Genomic DNA, 27376 nt, shown 5'->3' on the forward strand with positions numbered 1-27376 from the left:
TTGCAATGCCCTTTTTAACATTTAGAATTTAAACTATCACAAGCGTACATTTATTTTTAAAATATTAAAACTTTCATTTTTCTTCATTGTTAATGATTAACATTTCAGAATAATGATACCAAGATGAGAATCATAGAAATAGAAAATGCTAAAACTGAGCGATAGCTTGGTGATCATCAAGTTGAATCCTTTCATTGTAGTGTTGAGAAAACCATGGCCTAGCGAGGCAAGGCACCTCCCCTAAAGATACACAGCAGGTTAACTACTGAGTCTGGATTAGAACTAGACTCTGATGACTAGCTATTGCTTTTTCCACTAGGATTGTGCTAATACTACAGCCACTACATGTGGCAATTTAAATTTAAATTAATTAAAATGTGATATGTTTTCTCGGGCTGCTTTTGAACTACAACAGCAGAGTTGAGTAGTTAATGACAGAGATCTTCTGACCCATGAAACCTGAGATATTTACTGCCTGCCCCTTTACAGGAAAAGTTTACTGATCCCTGGTCTAGAAGAAGGCTCTAGAAGTTTTGTTTTTGTTTTCTTATTGAACTTGTCTAAAACAGAAATAGCAGTTTTTAACTATCAGATTGCAAAGATTAAAAAGTTGTTATATAGAGTATTTGCAAAAGAGTTCATGTTAATGTGAACTTCTAATCAACATATTTTTAATATTTGTTAAAAATATTCACATGCCCAATACCCTACAGAAACCCCTATATATGTGCAAAGATACACACACACACACACACACACACACACACACATACACTAATATATTTTTGCAGGTTAGAATCTCTAAATAGAGATGCTGAGATGCAATTTAGAGTATGAGGCACTTTTTAGGATTCAGTACCTGTGGGAGGGAGAACCACGCAGAAAGAAGAGTCTGACTGTGAGGCCCTTGAGTGTATGTGACCTGGCAGATGCGTCCTGCGTTGGCCTGGCCATTCACACTTTGATAAGTCACTGGATGTGGCCACCAGGGAAGGGTGTGCTCTTGAGTGAGGCAGCAAACTGTGCAGCAGGTGACAACTGGAGGCTGTCTGCCAATATTTGGGGCAACATGTTCTAGGTCCACCACTAAGACCATGGCGCCATGACTTGTAGAAGACTGCAAACGACAAATCAAACGCTGTCAGCAAAGAACCTGCTAAGTCCATTGGGTTACACCTCCTCATGGGATAGTAAGCTTTTTATATAAAGTAAATTATTTTAAGAGGCTTAAAAGATCTCTAACCTATATTATTAAGTAAAAAAGGCAAGATGTAGATTATTATGTATATATGTCCTCATTGATATTTAAAAAGGACTATATGTGGGCTTTAATATCCTAGAAAATTTTAGAGTGGAGATGCGATCTCCAGGCTGCCCAATAAGGGGATAGGACATTTTCTTTTCTATCCTAAGACATTCTCTCCATTGTCTTGTTTAAATGAGCACCTTTTTATTTAAATTTTATAAAAATAAGACCTAACTAATAAAATACATAAAATATTGATATTTATGTACAATGACATATATGTACTAAGCAAGGCTCCTTGTAAGATATTGACTTCCACGGGGTTTTTTGTTTGTTTGTTTGTACTCTCTAGCACCTCTACAAACAAGCATGGGAGGCTGACAAGACCAAAATCCACATCATGCCCGATATCCCCCAGATTATTTTGGCAAAGGCAAATGCCGTTAACATGAGCGATGTAAGTATCATTACCCCTGTTGTCATCTTTCTTTCCTGCCTATTTGAAGCAGTAAAAATGAATTAGCTAATCAATATGCCTTAATTATAAGAGTAAATGTTTTGAAAGTAAGAGTGGGAATCCAAAAATGAGAATCTTTCTCTGTCTTGCTTTGCAAACTGTTGGAGTTGAACTGTGGATGGGACTCAGGCCCAGCAATTGAAATTTGAAGGGCAGGTCCATTTTGTTTTAGGGGCAGGTCCTCCTTCTCAAACTAAGATACTTGGCAAGAAGAGAAGCACTTGTGGGCCAGGAGAAGAGAAAACGGAAGTGAGAATCCTAGGACTTCATTCTTAGAATCCATCCACCAAGCTTTTGAGATGGTTCTAAAGAAGGGGTCTGGGGAAAGTTAAATGGAAAAGGAAGATGCACGTTTTGAAGAATTTGGGCAAGCCTCATAAAAAGAAATGTACAACACTTAATGTCAGAAAATGCATAGGTGATTTATTTCACTTCCTTTCTCATCCTAACCATAGTTGCTAGGAAATCCTCTAATTCTGCCAAGTTTTATTTATCTTTTCTTTCCTTTGTTTGAATTACATAGGGATTTGAAATTGCTGTCTTCTTTTTGGGTTGTAGAGTCAACACAATTATATAAATAAAAATATCAACTGCAAAACAATGAAATTTTTTAATGTAAGAATGTGGCTGTTTTGTAGTCATCCCTGGACTCTTATTTGATAAAATGCATCAGTAAGAATCTACTGGGCTTTCACATTTTTTTTTCTATATAAACTTTTTATTCCTATTTTATTTATTTATTATTTTTATTAATTTTTTCTTTATTGATTAAGGTATTACATATGTGTCCTTATCCCCCCACACCCCCACTCACATTTTTAAAAAGCATATTTATAACTTCATAGAGATGGAGAACTTTTACTTTTTCTGGTAGTTTCTTTTTTCTTTTTTTTCCTGGTAGGTTCTTGAAGATATGTATGAGCTTGTAATTGATTTTTTTCTAAACACAGTTATGTTATTTGTGAGAACATGTAGCCATTGATCCACCAGTGAAACATTCTGTTCAAAAATAAAAAAAATGCTAGTTTACTTTTTAAAAATAAATCTAGGCTTACCTATTTATAAGAAAACTATTCTCTGGCCTCTCTTTACAGAAACTCTACAAACTTTCCATGGAAGAGTCTAAAAAGAAAGGCTACGATCTCAGGACTGATGCCATTTCTATCAAAGCTGCCAAGGCCTCAAGAGATATTGCAAGTGATGTAAGTCTGAAGGAGAGCAGTCCCCTGGCTGGGGGGTTCTAATCTACCAGAATAGTAACAGCTCAGTTCTGGAGAAACTTAGTACTAGAGTATGGGGGATGGGGATGTGCCTGCTCACAAGAGCCTCATTCTATTCTGTGAATGCCTCTTAGCTTCGCGCTTTTGTTTTCTCTGGTATTTCTGGGGGGCGAGAATCCCTACGTCACCAAGGCTATGGCCTGTAGAAATCCAAAGACTTGTACTGTTCTTGCCTCTTAGGATCTGTCTTCCTAACAGGATGTCTCGTGAAGTGCTGTGCTGGGGGTGCTGATGACAACTGATGGTTAAATAATCAGGAATTGTGCAAACCGGTTATTAAACTGTTGGTAGCTTGACATCAGCCACAGTGGGAGTATTTACATCACAGAAATTGGCAAAGATGATAATTTAGGGTTTTTTCCCCTAGGGAGCTGGTGTACCAGCACACCACTGCCATAATTAAGCTTTGTGAAACTCAGTTCTTTCATTTGGTTGTTTGTCCAAGAAATCCACTCATAGTGAGTGCTGAATGATTTGGGGGTAGTGAGAGAAGCACATTTCAGAGCACTCTTTCCTTTGCCACCCCCCAGTTATACTTTCTCTTTCCTCTATCGCTGTTGCCCATCTCTCCTTTCCTCTCATTTGCTATACTCTCTTACCAACTGTAGACCTCTTTAACACTAACAGCAGAATATGTATGGAAGTCAGTATGGTGTATCATCATAAAATCTGGCTTCTAATCCTTAGTGACCTTATAAGTCCCTCACCTCTGGCTCTCAGCTTACTTATCCATAAAATGGGGGCAATAACTTTGCTATCTATCTGGTAAGGTAGGGTTGTGTCAAGTTATACAAATAAATGTGGAAAATGTGTTTTGTGAACTGTAGAATTCTATACAAGTATTACTTGTTATGAAGTACAGAATGCTGACACTAGAATGATTTGAATTGCTCTGAATAAATCTTCCAATTTTCTTCACAGTATAAATATAAATATAACTATGAAAAGGAGAGGGGGAAAATGGTTGGTTTCCGCAGTCTTGAGGATGATCCCAAGTTAGTCCATTCCATGCAAGTGGCTAAGATGCAATCTGATCGGGAGTACAAGAAAAACTATGAGAAGACGAAGACCAGCTACCACACCCCTCCCAACATGCTCAGTGTCACGGCCGCCAAGGATGCCCAAACCAACATCTCCAACACCAACTATAAGCACCTGATTCACAAGTACATCCTCCTTCCAGATGCCATGAGCATCCAGCTGAGCAAGAATATGAATCACATACAGAGTGACGTAAGGCTCTCTCTTTTCTGGGCGATGGATTGCTAGCATGGGGAGGGATCACAGTCTTCTATGCCACACTTTGTGTCTAAATTGGTAAGGTAAAGTAGATTTGCCTCTTGTCTTTATAGAATGAATATAAGCAGGACTACAACGAATGGTACAAAGGGCTTGGCTGGAGTCCAGCTGGTTCCCTAGAAGTGGAGAAGGCCAAGAAAGCAACTGAATATGCCAGTGATCAGAAATACCGCCAGCACCCTAGCACTTTCCAGTTTAAGAAGCTGACTGACTCCATGGACATGGTTCTTGCCAAGCAGAATGCGCTTACCATGAACAAGGTAGACGAAACAGCCATCCTTCCGTACAGTCCCGAGTGAGGCGGAGCTAGCAGCCTCTGGTTCTTGTTTGGGATGTTTGATTCTGGTTCACCACTACTGGGCAGGGCAGACAGTTCCAGAGCGCGCCCCTACACCATTTTCTTCTGCTGCCTACCCCGTATTTTTATTTCTCCTGCCCTTCTCATTAAGTTAGAAATTATTTTTTAAATTATTATATCTTAAGTATTTTTTATTTATCATAGAAGAAAACATTTAAAAGGTTCTGTTTTAAAATCTGAGTTTGGTTTTGGTGTCTTCTCTGAATTATATGCTACTTTAGTTATAAATTAATTTAATTCAAATTGTGTGCATTCCAATACTCTGCTGCATTTTTTTTTCTTTCTGGTTTGTTCTAAAAGTTATTCAAATTTCAAATGCCTTTTTTTTAAACTTCCCAGCAATTATACACTGTTGATTGGAACAAAGATAAAACCAAGATTCATTTGATGCCTGATACACCGGATATTTTACAAGCCAAGCAGAATCAAACAATATACAGTCAGGTAAAGTTTATAAAAATTGGGCTCAAAATTAATTAAACTTATTAAGTGATGTAATGGTAAATAACTGATGTAAATAAATGCTAAAGCATTGGAAATGAATGACACAAACTGGCTAGCCTAGGGATGTTGCAAAATGTGGATAAAAGCAAGAGCTTCAGTTACGACTGTATGTTCCACGGAGGCAAATGCTGTACCTGTTTTGTTTTTCTCGGTACTTCTTATGTTTGTCAGAGAGTAGGAAATCAGTAAATAATTATGGAAAGAAAATATTATATCAAACAGAACTGGTATGAGTTTTGGTTTTGCCATTTATAATTTGTATAATATTGAATCTAAACCTTAGTTTCCTCATCCCTAAAATTGGGACCATAAAAGTGCCTATGACGTTGAATTGCTATGAGGGCCCAGTGAGAAATTTCATGTAAGGCTCTCAGCACAGTGCCTGGTACATAGTACTGGATGGCTTTCAGCTGTTTTTATTATTATCCAGTTTTCACACACATGCTTCCATTCAATGAATTTGACTCAGAAAGGTTAACTCATTTATTGCACCTTACAAAAGACATTTCATCATCTATTAGTTTTATTAGATAATCAATATTTTGTCACCTTTTTGTTATCAATTATTTTAGCATCTGTGTTCAAAATATGAGTACATAGCATGGGAAAGTTACCTGATATATCTGATCTATGCCTATAAATGAGTGAACAGAAAAGGCCCTACTCACTTATCCTGGGGAGGAGGGGTATCTCAGCCAAAAAACTGAAGCCAGACCATGTGATGCTTAGTCAGTGCCCTATTAAACAGCTTGTTTTGTTTTTATCCCCATCTTTAGAGAGGAAGTAGATGATGTTAGGTTTACCCAGATCTCTATTCTCTAGGTAAATTTCAGGAATTTGTTGGGGTTTTAATATACACTGAATATTAAATAATTTCTTTAATTTTCAGAAACTCTATAAACTTGGATGGGAAGAAGCTCTGAAGAAAGGCTATGATCTCCCAGTTGATGCAATTTCTGTACAGCTGGCCAAAGCTTCGAGAGACATTGCTAGTGATGTAAGTCCTACTCTGACTTCTGTAAGGATGTATTTTTATCCTTAATGCCTCATTTTGTTAATCCCAAGAATTAATCACACAAAAATCAGAGGACCTTGGCTGTAGAGAATAAATTACCATAATTTCATAGGGAAGCACAACATCTTAATCAAAACCTTTAAAATCAAACAAAACAAAAAATGGGTTTGGAGAGAAAGACTTTCTAAAGACAGACTCTAACAATAAATGCTAAGAATATAAGAGAAGATTCTCCCTAATCCAATTAATCGGTGGCACTCCAGAAGTGTTGGAAACCTAATTAGATAATGTATTATTACCTAATTTCTGGCTTGAAGGTCAATACCTCAGTAAAATGAATCAATGTGTGATGAAACCAGAGCAATAATGGCAATAATGATGATTGTATGTCCCCCGGAACATAAACTCATTTTTATTTAATGTTATGTGCTCCCCATAAGGTAAAGATAGCTTAGGAACTGAAGAAATGCATCAATCATTTTCTAACAATGCAACATTTGGTAGTACCTGTTTTCTTTCCATGTGAACCTATGGTTAGAAACTTTTGAAATCTTACCCCAAAATTAAATTAACTATAAGTGAACTTTCCCACCATTGTAGAGATTATATCTCTTTGGTTTCAAATGGTTTTTGTATCTATAAAATTTAAGAAAATTTAAGCTATTTTTATAAATACTTAATAAATTAAAATCATAGAATTTAGAGTTAGAAGATAACTTAAAGGTTATTTAATCCAATCTACCTACTCAATGGCTTACCTTCTCTCCATCTCTAACACGTGGCCATCCAGTCTGTGAATACTTACAAAATATAAGGATTTTTGTGTCCATTTCCTTGTTGGATCATCTGGAATTGTTATTATACATTATCTTACATGGAACTTAACTATGTTACCCATCAGCTCTAGTTCTGTGTTTAGAAACACCACAAAGTATCTTATTTCCTCTTTTACCTGATATCTCTTCAAACATTTGAAGTTTCTTACTTATTCTCCTTTGATTTTATAATTCCTTCAATCAATCTCCTGATCATTCTACTTGTAATTTACCCTGTTTATTTTCAAAACCCCTCTCAAAATAGAGTGCCTACACCTTGGTGTTGTCTTCCTGTTACATGAAGTCAGACAAGAGTAAATGAGCTCCTGACTTGCCTTTGTGTCTCTACAGAATCTGTGATGATACTTTTTTATAAGCAGTTTTGTGAGATTGCCCACATAGAGCTCATAGTCAACTTGAACTCCTGAGTATTTTTAATATACATAACCATGAAGCTGGGTGTCAAGAGAGAGTGGAATCTACTTCCATGAGGTGTAATATGCGCTCAGCATCTAATATTATGTAAATGCTGCTATTACTATCTCTATTATCATTGTTGTTATTGTCATCTGGTATTAATGTGATTTTCCCAATTGAATCTAAATACTGGATTTCACTTTTACTTTCTGAAATTCATGTAGTTTGTTTTGATCCACGTTGGCAATATGTTGAGATCATGTAGAATTTGTAGAATTTTTTTCAAATCTAACATATTTAGCTGTTTTTAGCCATATGTGCATTAAGAAATGGATCCTGAACAGGACAAATTTATATGACAACCATATGGCGAGTCACTAAAAATCCTGGTGCTTAATTAATCTACACTACTAGGCCATTCATCAAGTCATGAATCTTCTGAAATTTTGCCATTCAGCCCATTCTTTCCCATTATTCCATAAAGATATCATAAGTGCTTTATCAAACACTGCCTTAAAGTCAGCATACACAATGTATTGGAATTAATTTCTCACTGCAACCTTTCTGGATATTCAATTACATTACATTTCTTTGAAAGTTTCTGCTTAAGTTTTTACATTTCTTACTACATTAACATAGATACACCTCTCATTTCAGTTTTCAAAAACAAACATACAGCCCTAACCGGTTTGGCTCAGTGGATAGAGCGTCAGCCTAAGAAATAAAACAATTTAAAAAATAAAATAAAATAAAAATAAAGTCAGCATACACAATGTATTGGAATTAATTTCTCACTGCAACCTCTCTGAATATTCAATTACATTACATTTCTTTGAAAGTCTCTGCTTAAGTTTTTACATTTCTTACTACGTTAACATAGACATACCTTCTCTCATTTCAGTTTTCAAAAACACACATACAACCAACGCAAACTGAACTTAACCTCTGTTTATGTAACTAAAATAACTGTTTCCTCTGATTTCAGTTTAAATATAAACAAGGCTACCGCAAGCAACTCGGCCACCATATTGGATTCCGGAGTCTGCAAGATGATCCAAAGCTTGTGCTGTCCATGAACGTAGCCAAAATGCAGAGTGACAGAGAGTACAAGAAGGACTTTGAGAAGTGGAAGACCAAGTACACCAGCCCCGTGGACATGCTGGGGGTGGTGCTGGCCAAGAAATGCCAGGCCTTGGTCAGCGATGTGGACTACAAGAACTACCTGCACCAGTGGACATGCCTGCCCGACCAGAACGATGTTATCCAAGCTAAAAAAGTTTATGAAATACAGAGTGAGGTCAGCATCTATTAAATCTAATTGTTTATATATAACTTCCTATCTCAAAGGAAAGGCCATTTAGTTGCAGAGAGACAGAAACTAGAAAGAGGAATTATTACTGAATATCCAAAACAGATCTGCTTGTGAATGCATAGACTCTCTTGAGTCAAGGGCCCCGAGGAGGATGGGATTTTGAGGCTTGCTTTGTTTTTTCACAGAATCTGTATAAGTCTGACCTCGAGTGGCTGAGAGGCATAGGATGGAGTCCCCTGGGTTCTTTGGAGGCAGAAAAGAACAAGCGGGCCTCAGAAATCATCAGTGAGAAGAAGTATCGCCAGCCTGCAGACAAAAACAAGTTCACCAGCATTCCTGATGCCATGGACGTAGTTCTGGCAAAGGCCAATGCCAAAAATAGGAGTGATGTGAGTATGATTTTTCGGAAATAAATGAAATAACTTATAGTGCCTGATACTTGGTAGGTGTTCAATATAACAGCAGCACATCACACAGATAGCACAACCCAGCATAATGTTTTACATTTAGTTGCTTCATTTGAATTATCAACTACCCCACACTGGATCGTGTAAAAATGGGTATCAATTTTTGTGCCCCAAAGCTTGTTTGTTCATTTATTCAAAGTGTAATGAGAAAACTATAAAACATACTTTTTTTTAAAGTTGAGTGTATTTAAACCCCAGATTTTGTTGTTGTATGCTGTTATTGGGGTATAGTCTGTAAGAGAGAGATAGCCTCAGTACCTTGCACCACAGATACAATGGAAATGTTATAAAGAGTTTATTTTCTTACCGATAATTATAATGCATTTTGTTTAGGTAAAGCATATATATATATATATATATATATATATATATATATATATATATATCTCCCATCTTTAACTTCCTTCTCTAGCACTGACACCAGTAGCTGGCACATACTAGGTGCTCAATAAATATTTAGTGAATAAAATAAAGGAAAGATAGCAGTATAGAGTAATTCTAAAGTATAACCCTGAAATTTATGATAAGTTGAATAATGTGCACTGAGATTCTGGAACAGGTAAGAAAGTTTAAATTAATACATAATAATAACCATTTGGGTCTTAGAAGAATCTAAATATATATAATATGCTATATATTTTACACATGTCAGACATATTAGTTTTCACATAATATATATAAGCTCATAATCAGCTTATAGTGAACATTTGATAAACTGTAGCTCCCCTCTTCCCATTCTACCTCTCACAGATTTCTTGCAATTTTGGTATCCAAAATTTACAGTAAATTCTGACATGTCAGCTTTATCATGAATGTTCAAGCTTTTTTTTATGATAGAAATTTGAATCCAACTAGCTGGATCATAAAGCAACAAAGTTATGGAAAATATTTCCCCCTTTGAGTCCAAGTTTCTTTTTTCTCCATGAAGCAGGCCTGTGTACAAAGCTCTGAGCTACTAAGGTGGCCAAGAGAAAAACCCTGGGTCATGAAATTTATCAACATCAATGCCTCAGGACAGACTTGTCAACAGTGCGCCCTGGTTACAGAAATGCTGAGAGATTACTCCCCTCAGGTCTCAGGAGAGGGGCCCTGAGGTCCTTGAGCCTGCTGTCTCTCCTTTTGAATAGACCAATACATCTACCTCAGAATAAACAAATATTAGCATTTTCTCTGTTTTCCATGGAGTAAAAGTGACACATGCCATTAAACATCTGGCCCGACTTAATGGTTCTCAACCAGGAACAATTTTGTTACACAGGGGCATTCGGCAACACCTAGAGACCTTTTGGGTTGTGACAATTTGAGGGTGGCATGCTACTGGCATCTAGTGGATAGAAGACAGATATGCTGCCAGCATCTCAGAATGTATGGGACAGCCCCTTCCCGGACGCATCCCTACAAAGAATCATCCAGGATACAGCTAATAGCGCAGGTTGAGAAACTCGGATCTTAGTCAGAAAGGTTAGCGCAGAACCAGGAAAAATGTATATGGAAATTCACAGGCTTGCTTGGTTTTTGCCCTGAAGGTCTTAGTTACCTTCTCTGGGTTATATGGACTGGAGTAAGCATGCTCAGGAAGGAGAAAAGTGCCAACCCCACACGCTCCATACTGCGTGCCTCAAAGGGAAATTCATAAACCCAAGAAACCAATGATACTTCCAAAATTTTTTATAATGAAATAATTTCTGGCATACAGAAAAGTTGCAAAAATAGTACAAATAATTTTACAAATGCTTTTTTCTCTCTCTTTCTCCTCTTTCTTTCATCTTCACAATGCCACTCTATCCCTAAATACTTCATTGTGTGTTTCCTGAAAACAAGCACATTCGAAAGAACATAACCACAGTGCAATGATCAAAATCAGGAAATTAATGTTGAAACAATACTAGTCTACAGAATTTATTCAATTTTACCGCTAATGTTCTTTAGACAAAATTTTAAAAAATTTCTGATCCAGTATCCAATCAAAGATCACATATTGAATTCATTTGTCAAGTCTTTAGTCTTCTTGAATCTGGACTCGTTTCTCACTATTTCTTTTTTTTGCAAGTCCTTGACATCTGAGAAGAGCACAAGCCAGTTATTTTATAGAATCACCCTTAATTTGGGTTTGTATGGTGTTTCCTCATGATATGATTAGATTCAAGTTTTGTATTTTTACAGGATAACACATGTTGTATCCTCCTCCATACATTATACCAGGAGATACATGGCATCAATTTGTCCCTTTACTGATATTTTAACTTTGATCACTTGTTTAAAATAGTGTCTCCAAGTTTCTCCACTGTCATTGCTATTTTATACTTTGTCATTTATGAGAATGTAGAAAGATTCTCTGACAAGGTTAACTTCCTAGTTTTAGTAAATCAGTGAGATTTTTGTTTGGATCCTTTATCTTCTGTGAAGAAAGACAAAGAGAATGGCTCTGGGATGTACAAGGATTTTTGATAAGTTTTCATATGAAATCTTTTTGGGAATCCTAACCCCCCTCCCACAAATAATTATGTGGTATGACTATAAATAATAAACCACAGAGGAAATGAGACTCCCTAATTTCTAGACATACTGGGACTACCAGTATGTCATCTTTTCAGAAAGCAAGGGCAGTCTCCCAATGAGAGAGACTTTTACAGTCTAACAGATGGGGAATTGCTGCTCCATTTGATTTGATGATCTTGGCAAAGGCTCCCATTACTTGGGTTGACTTCTTATAGGCAGGGTTATCTGTAACTTGGAAAAGGTAATCCATAATCTCTCTTTTGAAAGGCAATTATGTCCCAGATAAATCAAGAAATACTGGAGCTGTTTTTTGCGTGTGCTATCTGCTTATGCTATCTGTCATAAGGCTTAATTCAGATGAATTCAGTAATCCTGTTTGAAGTTAACTATGTCATTCACTAATCTAACAACTCTTATTTCTCATTTTAGAGACTTTATAGAGAAGCCTGGGACAAGGACAAGACTCAAGTCCACATCATGCCGGATACACCTGACATTATGCTGGCTAAAGCAAACTTAATCAACACAAGTGATGTGAGTTTCCAATTCAGCATGTGTTTTAAGAAAGTTCATTTTAATTGGTTCTAAGGCAGTACATTTATTTGAAAGTTATTTTGAATGCCTGTATTATTTTCATTAAGGAACTACATGTGACTTAGATTCCTCATTTAGTGGCTTTTAGCTTGAACATCAGCATAATTGGCACTCCCTATCTCAGGCAGAGAGGGGATGTGTGCTGTCTGTTCCTTGTAGTCCATCATTACATATATCGTCATAATGTAATGGTTTATATCACTCTCCCCCACATAGATAGGAGCTCCTTGGGGGCAGAGACAATTACTATTGGATCTGCAGTGCTTCACTAGTATAGTGCCTGACACACACAAAATTCAATGAAATTTCAAATGAGTGAGCATAAAAAAAAACTCATGCAGGACAATTTCATTTTTATTGTCAACATAGCATAACCTCCTGAAGTTGTTAGACATAAAAATTAAATATGTTAAAGACAAATTCTAAACTCTAATAGAAAGACTTTAATATGAAGCAATGTACAGTATTAAAGAAATGCCACAAAGAGAAAACTATATATATATAAAAGGCTAAGTGACCTGCCGACCGGCCAGTAGCTATGATGTGCACTGGCCACCAGGGGGCAGATGCTCAGTGCAGGAGCAGAAACCACAGGCATGGAAACATGGAACAGACTGATGAATCTCAGAGGAAAGGAGGGAAGAGGAGGACAGGAAGAGATTAACCAAAGATCATATATGCATGCTAGAGGCCTGGTTCATGGATTGATTCATGCACCAGTGGGGTCCCACGGCCTGGCCTGTGCCCTCCCACAATCCAGGACCCCTCGGGGGATGTTGGAGAGCTGGTTTCAGCCTAATCCCCGCAGGCCAGGCTGAGGGACCCCACCAGTGTACGAATCAGTGCACAAGGCCTCTAGTATACACATAAACACAAATCCAAGATCAATAGGCATTTTAAACAATCTGGTTTCTGGATAAAGTGAATTAAATGACATTTTCAATTATGTAACAGATCTGAAGAAACGCATCATTTCACTTAAGCTTTTCAGATTCAATATTTAAAATTCCCTCAAAAAATCTTACATTTTAAAAATTATAAAGGACTTAGTTTTATACATACTACAGATGTAATCCTACGCTGGTGCTGGATGACCTTATACTGTGAAATAGATGCTATATCCCAATGCTTTATCTACACAGAAGAGACAACTCACTAGGCATAATTTTCCCCCCACTAGAGGTGTTAGATCAAAAGGCATTAAATGACATTCTCAATTGTTGCTCTTTTCTAACAAAAACTTCCAATAAAACACTTTAAGTTAATTGGAAAACAGCACCTAAATGATATTTAATTTCATTTCTCTATCAATTTACTTCTGCTTCATTCTCATAAGCATTTGAAAGGAGCTGACATTTGATTTTGTTGATCTAGGTAATTGAAGAGCTTTGAAGTTTAAAACAGCATCATAGCAATCAATGGGCACAATTTCCCATTGCATTTGAGTATTTTAGAGCACAGATACTATTCCTATGGACTCTTAAAAGACTTAGCACATTGGATTCATTAGGCTTCCATTGTTCATTTACCAAAGTGATCTTTATCTTTTGACAGAAACTCTATCGAATGGGTTATGAGGAGCTGAAGAAAAAAGGCTACGATCTGCCCCTTGATGCCATATCAGTCAAAGCAGCGAAAGCATCCCGGGAAATTGCCAGTGAAGTAAGACTTTATCCCTTTTATATTGATTTGATTGCAATGTATCATTTCCGAGCAGTCTCAACTTCAATTTAAATTGAACAAAATCTTTCAACGAGTAATCAATTAAAACAGAGTGAAATGATTCGAGATGCAGTGTGGGATGAGGATAAGCTCAAGGATTCATTTATTATGCATGAAATTTGAGCTGGATTTAGCCTTTAATCTTTCCTATCCAAAGAGCATATATCTGTGGCTCTTTAGGCTTAGTGAAATATTTGGAGTTAATGTGCTTTGTAATTTGCCACAAAAGTGGCAATATAAGTTAATCTCTAAAAAGATGAGACATTTTTTTCCCTTTAGTACAAGTACAAGGAAGGCTTTCGCAAGCAGCTTGGCCACCACATTGGAGCCCGGGACATCAAGGATGACCCCAAAATGATGTGGTCCTTGCATGTGGCCAAGATCCAGAGTGACAGGGAGTACAAGAAGGACTTTGAGAAGTCGAAGACCAGGTACAGCAGCCCCGTGGACATGCTGGGCGTGGTGCTGGCCAAGAAGTGCCAGACCTTGGTCAGTGACGTGGACTACAAGAACTACCTGCACCAGTGGACGTGCCTACCCGACCAGAATGATGTCATCCACGCTCGGCAGGCCTATGACCTCCAGAGTGATGTGAGTCTAAGATTTTCCTTCGCTAACAAAACACCACATATGCTTTCCTAAGTATCAAAGTTCCCCCAAAGTGAGGGGAATTGAGTTTATACAACTGAATTCTACTTCCCTGGACTAATGCCCACACTCTATCCAGGCACCCAAATATTATTCCACAAAGAAAGAGCCAGCAAAGCCCCAATTGTTTTGGTAGAAGCCTCTACATTGCTGACCCAGAAGCATTGGGTCTTCCTCTACATGCTGCTGTTTAAAATGTTTTTCAAAATATTGTTTCAAATCTGAATATTTTGTTGATTCTTAAGACGTACCAACTTTTTTTAATTTACCATAAACTTAAGCATTGAAATGTATACTATACTATACTATACTATACTATACTATACTATACTATACTATACTATATATTATTATGCTTATGTTTAGTGATTTGTTAATTACAATTTCAGAATTTGTACAAGGCCGACCTTCAGCCGACCTTCAGTGGCTAAAAGGCATTGGCTGGTTACCTAGTGGTTCTCTTGAGGATGAGAAGAACAAGAGAGCTATGCAGATTTTGAGTGAACATGTTTACCGTCAACACCCAGATAAATTCAAGTTTACCAGCCTTATGGACTCCATGCCAATGGTTTTGGCAAAAAACAATGCTATTACCATGAACCATGTAAGTTCTTTTTTTACTTGGGAGGAGTATTAATTGTGTGTGTATGTGTGTGTATGTGTATGTCTGTGTGTGTGCATGTGTGTGAATGTAAACACTGAAATCTGTTTCTATAAAAGGAAAATCATATTCAATTATTTTGCTTTGTATTAAAGCGGTTTTTAAGTGAGTGTTATGCTTTTACTGACATGAGACATCTGGACCTGAAGGTGTCACAAATACAAACTCACAGAGCAGACTCTGTACTCTGATGAACCAGATTAGTTGTATGTATCTACTCATTACTGGTTTGCACTAGTCGTGTCTTCTTTTTGTTTGTTTTAGCGCCTCTATACTGAAGCTTGGGATAAAGATAAAACCAGTATCCACATTATGCCAGACACCCCTGAAGTCTTACTAGCTAAGCAAAACAAAATAAATTACAGTGAGGTAAGCAATATACTAGTAATTATGGTGTATGATATATTCTCCTTACACTGCACTTTATAAATCAAACTTATGATTATTTATTTCTATTTTAGAAACTATATAAACTTGGCCTAGAAGAAGCCAAGAGGAAAGGCTATGATATGCGGTTAGATGCTATTCCCATCAAGGCGGCCAAGGCCTCCAGAGACATTGCAAGTGAAGTAAGTGCACCTGAAAAGTTCTTCGCCTTAGCTTTGGCTCAAAGATTTCTTTCTTTTTCCTGAATACATGGTAGAGCAATTAATCTATGAGGTTAAATTTCTTGCTAACATTTTTTTCTCAGTAAATATTGTTTCAAATCTGAATATTTTGAAACAATATATTCAAATAATGGTAATGAAATTCTTGACACAAAGGCTAATTCCTTGTTATGTCTGAGTTCATAGCAACATGCATTTCAAAATATGTTCTATTTCCTGCTGAATAAAAGCGTTGGGTATTTGACTATAATTCAGAGATCCTTTTGGCTTTTCCATATGATGTATTCTTATATATAACCACACTCATTGTAGGATCCCTTCAACACCTAACCCATGCCCTATGAACCAATGAACATATAAGGGCTGAATGAATGGGACACATTATTTTATTCAAAGTCCAACCATTCATATGGACCATATGTTTGGCTCTGCAGTGGTTGGCTATGGATATTTATTTTCTTTAAAACATAAATTTGCTCAAAAATATTTTTTTATTTCCAAAATATGGGAAGTACTATCAGAACTCAAATATAAGTGTTCAATAATCACAAAAGGGTTAAAAGTATTAATATATATCAGTATAATATCTGTTACCATTAAAGTTCATATTTATAGAGAATATTTAATGATGCAGAGAAATCCTTATATGATAATTGAAAAAGCAAGCACAAACCCATATACAGTATGACTCCTATTCTAATCTTATTCTCTCTCACATACACACCACAAAAAGCAGTTTTTTCTAGTGGTTATCACTGAATAGCAGAATAATGTCTTCATTTTTATTTTAGTTTTGTATACATATATATGCTATATTTTCCAAATGGTTTGCAAGATGCATATTTATGTAGTTAGGTCAAATCATTATCTTTTCAAAGAATAGAAAAATGTGGCCTTAGTAATTGCTTTTTACTAAAGTTAAAATAGGTGACTATCAGGATTTTTCTTCCTCTAGTTCAAGTACAAAGAAGGCTATCGTAAGCAGCTCGGCCACCACATTGGAGCCCGGGACATCAAGGATGACCCCAAGATGATGTGGTCCTTGCATGTGGCCAAGATCCAGAGTGACAGGGAGTACAAGAAGGACTTTGAGAAGTCGAAGACCAGGTTCAGCAGCCCCGTGGACATGCTGGGGGTGGTGCTGGCCAAGAAGTGCCAGACGTTGGTCAGTGACGTGGACTACAAGAACTACCTGCACCAGTGGACGTGCCTGCCCGACCAGAACGACGTCATCCACGCTCGGCAGGCCTATGAAATCCAGAGCGACGTGAGTACCTGAGGAACATAATGACATGCAAAGGTGGGAAATCAGTGAACTCACATTCCTTGGAGAAGGTAGCAATAGGTGGCACCAAATTCACCAGCCCCTGCAAAGGGGGGGAATTAGCATCTCTTTTTCCCTTGTGTTAATTATTTAACCCTCCAAACCAAAAAGAAATATTGTCTGATACCCGCCTGTCCACCAAACTATATTTTCAAGAATGCTCTTACTTTATTTCATATCCTTTAGATGAAAACTTTTCCCAATGAAGATAAACATTTATTGACTATTTGTGTCAACAGAATATGTATAAGTCAGATCTTCAGTGGATGAGAGGCATCGGCTGGGTTCCCATTGGCTCTTTGGATGTGGAAAAATGCAAAAAGGCAACTGAAATTTTGAGTGATAAAATCTATCGCCAGCATCCAGACCAATTTAAATTTACCAGTGTGACTGATTCTCTGGAACAAGTGTTGGCCAAGAATAATGCCATCACCATGAACAAGGTGAGGCTTCAAAATTCAGGGAATCAAGGTAGGACTCCTAAAGCTGAATTAAAGAAAAAGAAGCATAGTCAAGTAAAGAAAGAAAGAGAGCACTGAGCAACAAAAGACATCAATTTATCTATAATATCAATCTGATACGTTATTTCTAATATTTACTTTAGTAATTGTTTTATAGTTTTTTAATAAAATGGCATATTCTTTATGGAAGTCATCTTTGCATAAAAGATATTCTCAATTTCCTTTTGTTAAATTATATTTCATATTATTAGAAATAACTATTTTACTATGAACTGATTACTTCACTTGAGAAATGTATATAAAATACATAATGTAAAAAATGCATAGCCTTTTGTTATGTTTGTTTATAAAGTTCTTGTGGCCCCGAAATTCCTACTAATTATACACTGAATTTTTCCCCTGATGACATTAAGTACTTTCTTTGATAGCGTTTATACACAGAAGCCTGGGACAAAGACAAGACCCAGATCCACATCATGCCAGACACCCCAGAAATTACATTGGCAAGAATGAACAAAATCAACTACAGTGAGGTGGGAGCAGATGCTAATTCTGTAACATTTGCATGCTGTTTCTTACTTCATCTATTCCTCGGGATGTAATACTAAAGGACAACTTTATAAAGAATCTCTTTTTGCTCCATGTGAATAGCAACTCTTGCATTTCTCAGTCACCATCCTAAACATCAAACTTCAAGTAACACAGATTATATTTTAGGAAGTACAAATTATAAGAACTAATGATTTAAGCAATAACCATAAGATTAATTAGACCTTTTCCTCTTATTAATTTTTTTAAGTTATGAAATTAGCAATAGACCAAATATACACTTATTTCATCCTTGTGCTATATAGCTGTGCTAATCATATTTCTCTATGTAATATATTTTTCCTAAATTATAGTTTAGGATCAAAATTTAAGATTTTTGAGTCAAGGACGAAAATCACAGTAGTAGTACCAAATAACACAGAGAAAGAGAGACAGAGGCAGAGAGGACCTGGCAGTGTACATATTAGCAAGCCCATTTTCTTTTCACCTTCTGTGAGCATAGGGCCGTGTACCATCGCAGAAGCACCTATAGTTTAGGCTGAGAGGTTAGCCTCTCTTAGTACAGGAGTCCCCGCCCGATGGGTTATAATCCTGTTTTTGCTTAAGTGTTCTCACTGACAAGAAGTTTATCTCATAAGTCAACCCATTTGTTCTGGAAAATTCCATTAGAAGGTGCTTCTGATGTATTGACTCCAAGATTTCTCTCTGCAGACACACATAGTCCTCTGAGGCTATGCAGAACCAATCTGTGCCAACACCATGGAGAGGCCAATAGCAACTACGGTGCCTCCCCTCCCACCTCATCCCAGGTTCTCGTCTAATCCAAACATCCCAAGTGCCTGGGCATTGCACACATGACATCTCTCCTAGAACATGACTCTCAGAACAAACAAAATTCTGCAAGTGAGGAATGATCAGTGTAGACTACAGTTGATGTCCTATTTTTCTCTTTTAGACATTTGACCTCCATCCCTGCACCGTGTGTCTCAGGACACGCTGGCAGCTGTGTCCCTGCCCTGCACAGGGAATTTGGGATCAACTGAAACCCTAAGACATCTTACGTGGGTTTAGGCTGGGTTTCCTCTATCCTGCATGTACATGGTTGGCAATTTAAATCTCAGTTCAAAGATTGACATTTATCTCTCTGCAATCTCTTCTTATATTGAACCTTTTTGTTTAAGCCTGTGGAGATGTTTGTGGCTCTAAGATTCTGTCTGAGAATATATTAGTTATTTATCTGAGCTTTGTACTGCCAGCAAAGAAAATGGTGTTTCTTTGACAGTGTAAATCAACAGTATATTACTCTTCTGCAAAATATAATTTAAAGAATTTAGATAGGTTAGCCACCATCTTAAGTCATTTTATTATGGGCGTGTGCAACCTATAATTTTAGTGCTTATATAACTAGCTCTTCATTGTCACCAAAAGCTAAAAATGCAGAAGGCTTAGATCTCTCAAAAGTAAGGTTGTTATAGGCACCTACCTGTGTAGAACATAGTGAATTATTTCAATTCCCCCATCAGTTTTTTGATATGAGTGTCAACATCCAACTGAGTTTTTTTGGCCTGAATTTAGAGTCTGTATAAACTCGCCAATGAAGAGGCAAAGAAGAAAGGCTATGACTTGCGAAGCGATGCCATCCCGATCGTGGCAGCCAAGGCCTCCAGGGACATTGCCAGCGATGTGAGTTGTCCATTTTATTCCAAGTATCTGATCCATCAGAAGTGACGTTTTCACTGAACTAAATCTTTACAAAGAACTTTCCTAGCCCTTTGAAAATACACCCTGATGTGTTTGTGTGGGGGTTTTCAAAAACCTAATTTTGAGGGAAATGAAAAATGTGATGTTCATAAAAGGAGTTTGTAGCCTTTAGGACATAGTTAAAACTGGTCCACCAAGAAGAGGGACAGATGCATCCGTGTGGAAATGGTCAGAGTGTAGCTGCAGGCTTGGAAATGCTTATATAAAAATTATCACAGTGCTTATAGGAAGCGTAAGTCAAAAACATAAGTTCTCTCAGTGAGAACTGGGTTTGGCTTTATGTACCATCTTAACATACAATATTTTTAAAGTGCATGTGATGCTTGCCTTACCACTCACTCTTACAGGATTATGAATAGAAGGCAGTTGATCAGAACCAGCGGTGGTTACTAGCTCAAGGTCGTACCCTTACCAATAGCTCCTGGTTCTGTAGCTCAAACCCCTCAGAATAAAACCAGCATCCTTTCCTGGTGCCTCAGGGAATTCTTGAGGAACAGGACACTGCTCTAAAAATATAGGCCCAATATTCAGGAATATGGTAACACACGGTCCTTTCTATTGGAAAACGATGTGAGTGACTCACTTTAATTGGTGTATCTTGGACTTGCCCTAAAAATGGATTTATGCCAATAATAATAATTAATGAAATCATAATAACAACCCAAAGTATTGATAACTCTGCTAAGAACTTTTCATTTATTATTTTACTTACTATTCATAATTACCTTAGGATGATAAACCCTATTGTCATTATCCCCATTTGTGGATTGCTTAAGCAACTTGTCTAAAATTAAACTCTTAGTGGATGACGGAGTTGAAACTCCAGACAACCTCATTCCTTTCCACTGTACCATATTGCCTCCTGCTGACTCATCTATACTTTCTCAGCTTTACTTAAGACTAGAAGCATATATTTTAGATAATGGGCTCAGATTTCAGGGTAAAACCATTGAACATAGGATAATAAAAACATTTTTGGCCTATGTTAGGAGCACACTCTATCCAGTTGGCCTGCTACAACTTTACTAGAATAATCAGTTTTCCAAGTGATGCCATACATTTGCCACCACCAAAGAATGCATGGATCCATTATGAAATAATAAATTCTCCTAGTTGCTACTGCAGATAGCCCTTGACCTATAGTACTACCCTTGCAGGAACCAGACAGTCATGTCATTACTCATTAAACACACCATGTCACCAAGTGCATCTCTTTCCTGACATGTTGCTAGCACATAAAATCCATTTCTCCAAGGTTCAAATGCCTCTCCCCCACTTCCACAGGTAACCTCTCCCTACTGTGTGCACATCTTGCCTCCAGAACTATTTCTTATTACCAGGCTATAAGTGATTTAGGGCATACACTGCAATTATACTGATTACATCTATTGAACTGCCTCTATTGAACTTCTAGGGTAAAGGTCAGGATACTGGCTTGAGTTAGTGTTTATTAGCAAAAGTCAACTTACAACTGAAATGTAAGCAAGATGGTTTTGTACAGTCTTGGGGTCTCTAAGGGTTTACAATAAAAGCCTGATTTGTCCATTTTCATCTCAGTACAAATACAAAGATGGTTACCGCAAGCAGCTTGGCCACCACATTGGAGCCCGGGACATCAAGGATGACCCCAAAATGTTGTGGTCCATGCATGTGGCCAAGATCCAGAGTGACAGGGAGTACAAGAAGGACTTTGAGAAGTCGAAGACCAGGTACAGCAGCCCCGTGGACATGCTGGGGGTGGTGCTGGCCAAGAAGTGCCAGACCTTGGTCAGTGACGTGGACTACAAGAACTACCTGCACCAGTGGACGTGCCTGCCCGACCAGAATGACGTCATCCACGCTCGGCAGGCCTATGAAATCCAGAGCGACGTGAGTACACCATCTATAACAGAGCTGTGTGCAGAAATAAACGATACAAAAATTATTCTTTGTATACAATCGATGGCCTATTCAAACTAGGATTTATTGAGTGATATTTGATATCTGAATCAGTGTATAGTTTTATGGCTTTATTGTGAATATGTTAATAGGATTTATAAGGAAGTGAAGTTTATAAGCTGGATTTGACCTTATAAAAGTAAAACCAGAGTTAAGCAATGTTAGAATTCAGGGTCCACCAGAGGGAGACGTTTTCTTTTATTCTTTTAAGGAGGCAAGAACACATTCTTTTTTTTTTTTGATTACTCTGAAATTGTTGTTTAGCTCTCCTTACAAAACAAATGGTGTTATAATTGATGGAGTACTAATGCCTGCTATGCCACTAAATGTTATTCTTATGGAATAAAAAAAAAGTCACTGGGCCTGGAAGCTATTGGATCATTTCAGTGACACTTTCTCCTCCTGGCCCGGCTCTCTGTGGAGGGGTCACACGGTAGTGACAGAAGCTGGACCTATGAGAAGCAGGTGCAGCATCTCAAACCGGGTGTGAGAAGCACATTTCCTGCAGCACCTATTTTATAAACGTTTGAAGGACTCATTAAACATTAGAGAACTTCGGAGAATAAAACAAATTAATAATAATTATATATTAATGGGCTGTTCCTAGAAATGGTATAGTCTACCTGTGAAAACTCACTCATCTGTTGTGTAGTTTCCGACATATAGAACCTTGTGTTTTGAAATTCTTTCCAAAAAGAAAGGTTTTTCCTGCACATGAAAGTCAGTTAAAATGGCTCATGCCCTCCATGGAGTGACAGCAGTGACAGACAGCTTGCATTCTTCCATTTGTTGAGCCCCTTTTCAAAACTGCCTCTCTCACACTGTGACACAGTCTTAATAATGTGAAAGCATTTGCACATTAAAAGGCCCTCCAGAGGTATAAATATTATTGTTTTCATTCCTCCTGTTGTTATTTAGGGGACAATAACTAGTCAGCACAGGACAATTCCAAAAGGCTTCTTGTCTAGACTGCAAAAGATCAGTCTATTTTTCTACTTTATTGTTGTTACAGGTAAAATCCTTCTAATGAGTCAGGCAAAGGTCCAATCCTTTCGTTGTGATATGGTTATGAATATGTAATGGGTACACACAATTTTTTAAATAAATATTTTTATTTTTTATTTATTTTTTCAATTACAGTTTACATTAATATTATTTTCTATTGCTTTCTGGTGTACAACCTAGTGGTTAAGCAATCATATACTTTATAATCTTTCCCCGATATTTCCAGTACCCACCCGGCACTGTACATAGTTATTATAATATTATTGTGTATATTCCCTATGTTGTAGTTTATATCCCTGTGACTATTTTGTAGCTACCAATCTGTACTTCTCAATCTCTTCACCTTCTTCACACAGTCCCCAACACTCCCTCTCCTGTGGCAACCACTAGTCTATTCTCTGTATCTATGAGTCCGTTTCTCTTTACAAAAATCTTTAGCAGGGAAAAATGATTTAAAGTAAAGAGAGAAATAAAAATATGAAAAGATGATTCTGGAAATAAATTAATGCTTCCCTTCCTGAGAACTTGGTAGGGAATAGACTGGGCCCTGGACCAATGAAATGGTCCCTTATTGCCCTGAGTCTTGGATAGTGTGACAACTGTCCAACTTCTGCTTAGGGATTCTAAATTATTATTATATTTTAACTTCTTTCTCTTTTTTTAAAAGAGCATTACAGATATTTTGAAATATAAGAAAAAATACACAGAAGGCAATAATAATCCAGCATAATCCAACCATTGAAAAAGCCCACTCCTGCTTTTGAATTTATCCAGACAATATATCTACATAATTATTTCACTTAATATTGTATTACTGACATTTCAACAAGTCATCAATATTCTTCAAATATGGCTTTTAGTAGATGCAGACTATTTGATTTGACAAGGACTAATATTTATTTACTCTGGTTGGCACTCTTTTCCTGTGCACATGGACATTACAATAGCATTCACGGAATTGACTTACAGAAGTTATTATTTTGGATCACTTCTCTCCTAAAAACCTGAAATAGTTGACCACTTTTCTTATGGATAGGAGACATTTTGGGGCATCATTTTTGAACATAGTTCTTCTTTTCGTCTGCCTAATACAGTGAGCTTGTTTTCTGTGAAAAACAGTAACAACCAGAATGGTACTTTATTACTGAATCCATTTGCATCTTTACCATAAGTCTTTTGGTCTTAGTGAAGAATTTCTGCCTTTTTCCTCTCCCCAGAATGTATACAAGTCTGATCTCCAGTGGCTGAGAGGCGTTGGCTGGGTCCCCATCGGGTCTCTGGATGTGCTCAAGTGCAAGAGAGCTACAGAGATACTGAGTGACAACATCTACCGCCAGCCTCCAGACAAGCAGAAATTCACCAGCGTGACTGACTCCCTGGAACAGGTGCTGGCAAAGAACAATGCCATCACCATGAACAAGGTGAGCCCCAGCTGCCCAGCTTCTTCAGGATGCAAAAGATGTTATTATACTTTAATGACTAGTGGAATCATATTACCCATGAAAGTGTGGGGTCACATTTACCTCCTAAATTGCATACTTAAAGGCCTCTAAATGATTTCTATTATTCCTATTTTAAACCTTGATAACCAGCATTAAGACTCAAACCTCCAATTGAATATCTTATATTCGAGTCCAGTTTATTTTCCTCAATTAGATCAGTAATAATCCTGTTGTAAGTTGACAATTTGTAATTCTTGTTTCAAATGGTTTTCCATCAATATCTTCTTTGATAGCGTTTATATACAGAGGCCTGGAACAAAGACAAGACTCAAATTCATGTCATGCCTGACACCCCGGAGATCATGTTGGCAAAGCAGAACCAACTCAACTACAGTGAGGTAGGAGCAAAGTTCTGTGGTGCTACACTTATTTTGTTGCTGCTGCTCTCGTTGGTTTTCCTGCACTTACTTTTATGGAGGTGCTCAGCTATTATGGTACATGCGGCTCTGTGATATGAACACTCAGCCCATCCGACCTTTCAGATCTGGGTTGCTATAGGACTCCACAGGCAAACTGAAGTCGCATTACCTTTTCCGCGTATGGCCACTGCTAGTGTGAGTTAGTGGGACTGAGGAGTATGTTTGGCATTGCTAGAGGTAGGATAGCCAGATAAAACACTGGCTCAATATTTATTCTAAAATATTATTTGTTGCTTATCTGAAATTCAAGTTCAACTGGTCATGCTATCTTTTTATTTGCTAAATCTGGCAATGTGTTAAGGGGGCTCTGTTAATATGCACCTCTTCCCCACCTGGATCCTCAGTAAAATTGAGAAGGAAAACTAAAGAGTAGAAATGAAACTAAAATCTCACCTTTGTTACTACTAAAGTTAGGCTCAAGGACACATTTGTAGGAGAGGCAGTCTGCTCACTGAACCAAGGAATTGGGCTCCTCATTCAGGCGCAGGCCACCCTCCAGGGGTCCTCAAACTTTTTAAACAGGGGGCCAGTTCACTGTCCCTCAGACCGTTGGAGGGCCGGACTATAGTTTAAACAAAACTATGAACAAATTCCTATGCACACTGCACATATCTTATTTTGAGGTAAAAAAACAAAACGGGAACAAATACAAGATTTGTATTTGCATGTGGCCTGCGGGCCATAGTTTGAGGACCCCAGTGTAGCAGGACAATCAGCTCCACCCCATTCAGGGTGTGGTCCCACTTAGAGCCCAGAGGCACGGAGGAGGGCACTGAGCTTGTGCCTAGAGGGAACAGTTTAGGGCTGAGCTGGGCGTCCCCAGTTATCCCAGCCCTACAGTCAGATAAATCAGTAAATCACTACACCTCTCCAGGGGCAGAGAGTAAAGGCACCCGGAAAAGGAGTAAGGCCAGAGATAAAATAATTGAGCTCCTTTTATAGAAAGAAAGCCTCAGGCATGAAAAGCAGTGTTCTCCATTAACAACACTGATTACTGTGTGTGTTTTTTTAAGTAAAATGCAATGTCATAAATGCATGTGCTACTAACATGATACAGCTAAGATTTAGAATCAAAGTTGTGATGGTGGTCAAGTTATCTACTTTTTAAATTGTATTTCAATTTTTTTCTCATTTTTTCTAAAAATGATAAAATATTATGATTGTCAAAAAATTTAATAAAGAAATGAGTAAAAGTATATAAGTATATATAATAAACAAAAAAATTAAATATATTCTGTAATTTCTTTTTCATTTTGAAATATGTATAGATTGATGTTTATCCATCAATCTGTATTTCTAGATTATATTAATCTGTTGATATGCATAACATATCATATAAATCTATATCCTATATAATAAAAGCATAATATGCAAATCAACTGAACGGCAGAATGACCTGTGGAATGACTGGTCGCTATGACATGCCCTGACCACCAGGGGGAAGACGCTCAATGCAGGAGCTGCCCTCAGTCCACAGACCCTAGGCCAGCCAAGGCGGGTGCAAGCAGAGGCCCCCCCAATTGCCCCGCTGGTCACTGCGAAGAGGGAGGCAACCTGTGGCAGCAGCAGGGGGTGGGGCTGGCAAGCAGGCGGCACCAGGCCAGCCAAGGCAGGTGCCAGCAGGGCCCCCCGGATCACCCTGCTGGTTGCCCCACAGATCGGCCTTGATTGCCGGCCAGGCCTAGAGACCCTTCCCATGCATGAATTTCGTGTGCTGGGCCTCTAGTATTACATATTAATCTATTAGGTATCATGGTAGATTAATAATAGATTAATATATCAGTCTATGTTTTTACCCATTGATATATCTCATTTGTTTCTAATGCTATTTAGTTTTTTTGGTAAGATATGATTTGTTTACTTTTTAAATTGTTTCCAGAACCTATCCTTTTTAAAATGAAATGGTATGTCACTTGAAAATCTCCAAATGGTTGCTCTCAAGCCTCTTGCTTTAACCTTGACTTTCCTTCTGTAGACTCTGTATAAACTTGCCAATGAAGAAGCAAAGAAGAAAGGCTACGACTTGAGAAGCGATGCCATCCCAATTGTGGCGGCCAAGGCCTCCAGAGACATCGTCAGCGATGTGAGTAACAACACTCCGTGGACATGGCTGGACGGGACAGGGTCATCACGGTCATCATTCCAACAGGGACCTGCATCTGGGTGCCAATTAAGTACTTTTATTGTGATTTAAATGAAAGAAATGTTTTTCATTAGAAAAAGCTCTTTTATATTTTTAACTCCAAAAGACTTTAATATTCAGGCCTCATAGAGAAAGGTATCCTAAACTTCAGTATAAAATTAAATTTGAATATACAATTGCTCATATCTACAATTATGAGGCATTTATCTCCATATTTTGAGCACAGAACCCACAGAGAAATAAGAAAATGCCAGAAAAGTTTTAAAAAGTAACGTGGTTACATGTATTGGTTCAACATCAGAAAAAGACCTG

The 27376-nt window shown here is 37.6% G+C and overlaps 1 protein-coding gene across 1 annotated transcript in view; it reads left to right on the plus strand.

Moving 5' to 3' along the window:
- NEB (nebulin) overlaps positions 1 to 27376 on the plus strand; it is a 192085-nt gene that overhangs the window by 63024 nt on the left and 101685 nt on the right. The window contains 23 exon segments of the mRNA XM_023762218.1: positions 1599 to 1703; positions 2858 to 2965; positions 3965 to 4276; positions 4396 to 4602; positions 5040 to 5144; positions 6094 to 6201; positions 8437 to 8748; positions 8949 to 9152; positions 12159 to 12263; positions 13878 to 13985; positions 14325 to 14636; positions 15083 to 15094; positions 15097 to 15297; positions 15619 to 15723; positions 15816 to 15923; positions 16918 to 17229; positions 17526 to 17729; positions 18176 to 18280; positions 19872 to 19979; positions 21615 to 21926; positions 24218 to 24421; positions 24736 to 24840; positions 26897 to 27004. Coding sequence (XP_023617986.1) covers positions 1599 to 1703; positions 2858 to 2965; positions 3965 to 4276; positions 4396 to 4602; positions 5040 to 5144; positions 6094 to 6201; positions 8437 to 8748; positions 8949 to 9152; positions 12159 to 12263; positions 13878 to 13985; positions 14325 to 14636; positions 15083 to 15094; positions 15097 to 15297; positions 15619 to 15723; positions 15816 to 15923; positions 16918 to 17229; positions 17526 to 17729; positions 18176 to 18280; positions 19872 to 19979; positions 21615 to 21926; positions 24218 to 24421; positions 24736 to 24840; positions 26897 to 27004 — 3870 coding nt within the window.

This window comes from Myotis lucifugus, unplaced genomic scaffold, assembly GCF_000147115.1.
Source record: "Myotis lucifugus unplaced genomic scaffold, Myoluc2.0 scaffold_238, whole genome shotgun sequence".
In the NCBI taxonomy this organism is placed as follows: domain Eukaryota; kingdom Metazoa; phylum Chordata; class Mammalia; order Chiroptera; family Vespertilionidae; genus Myotis; species Myotis lucifugus.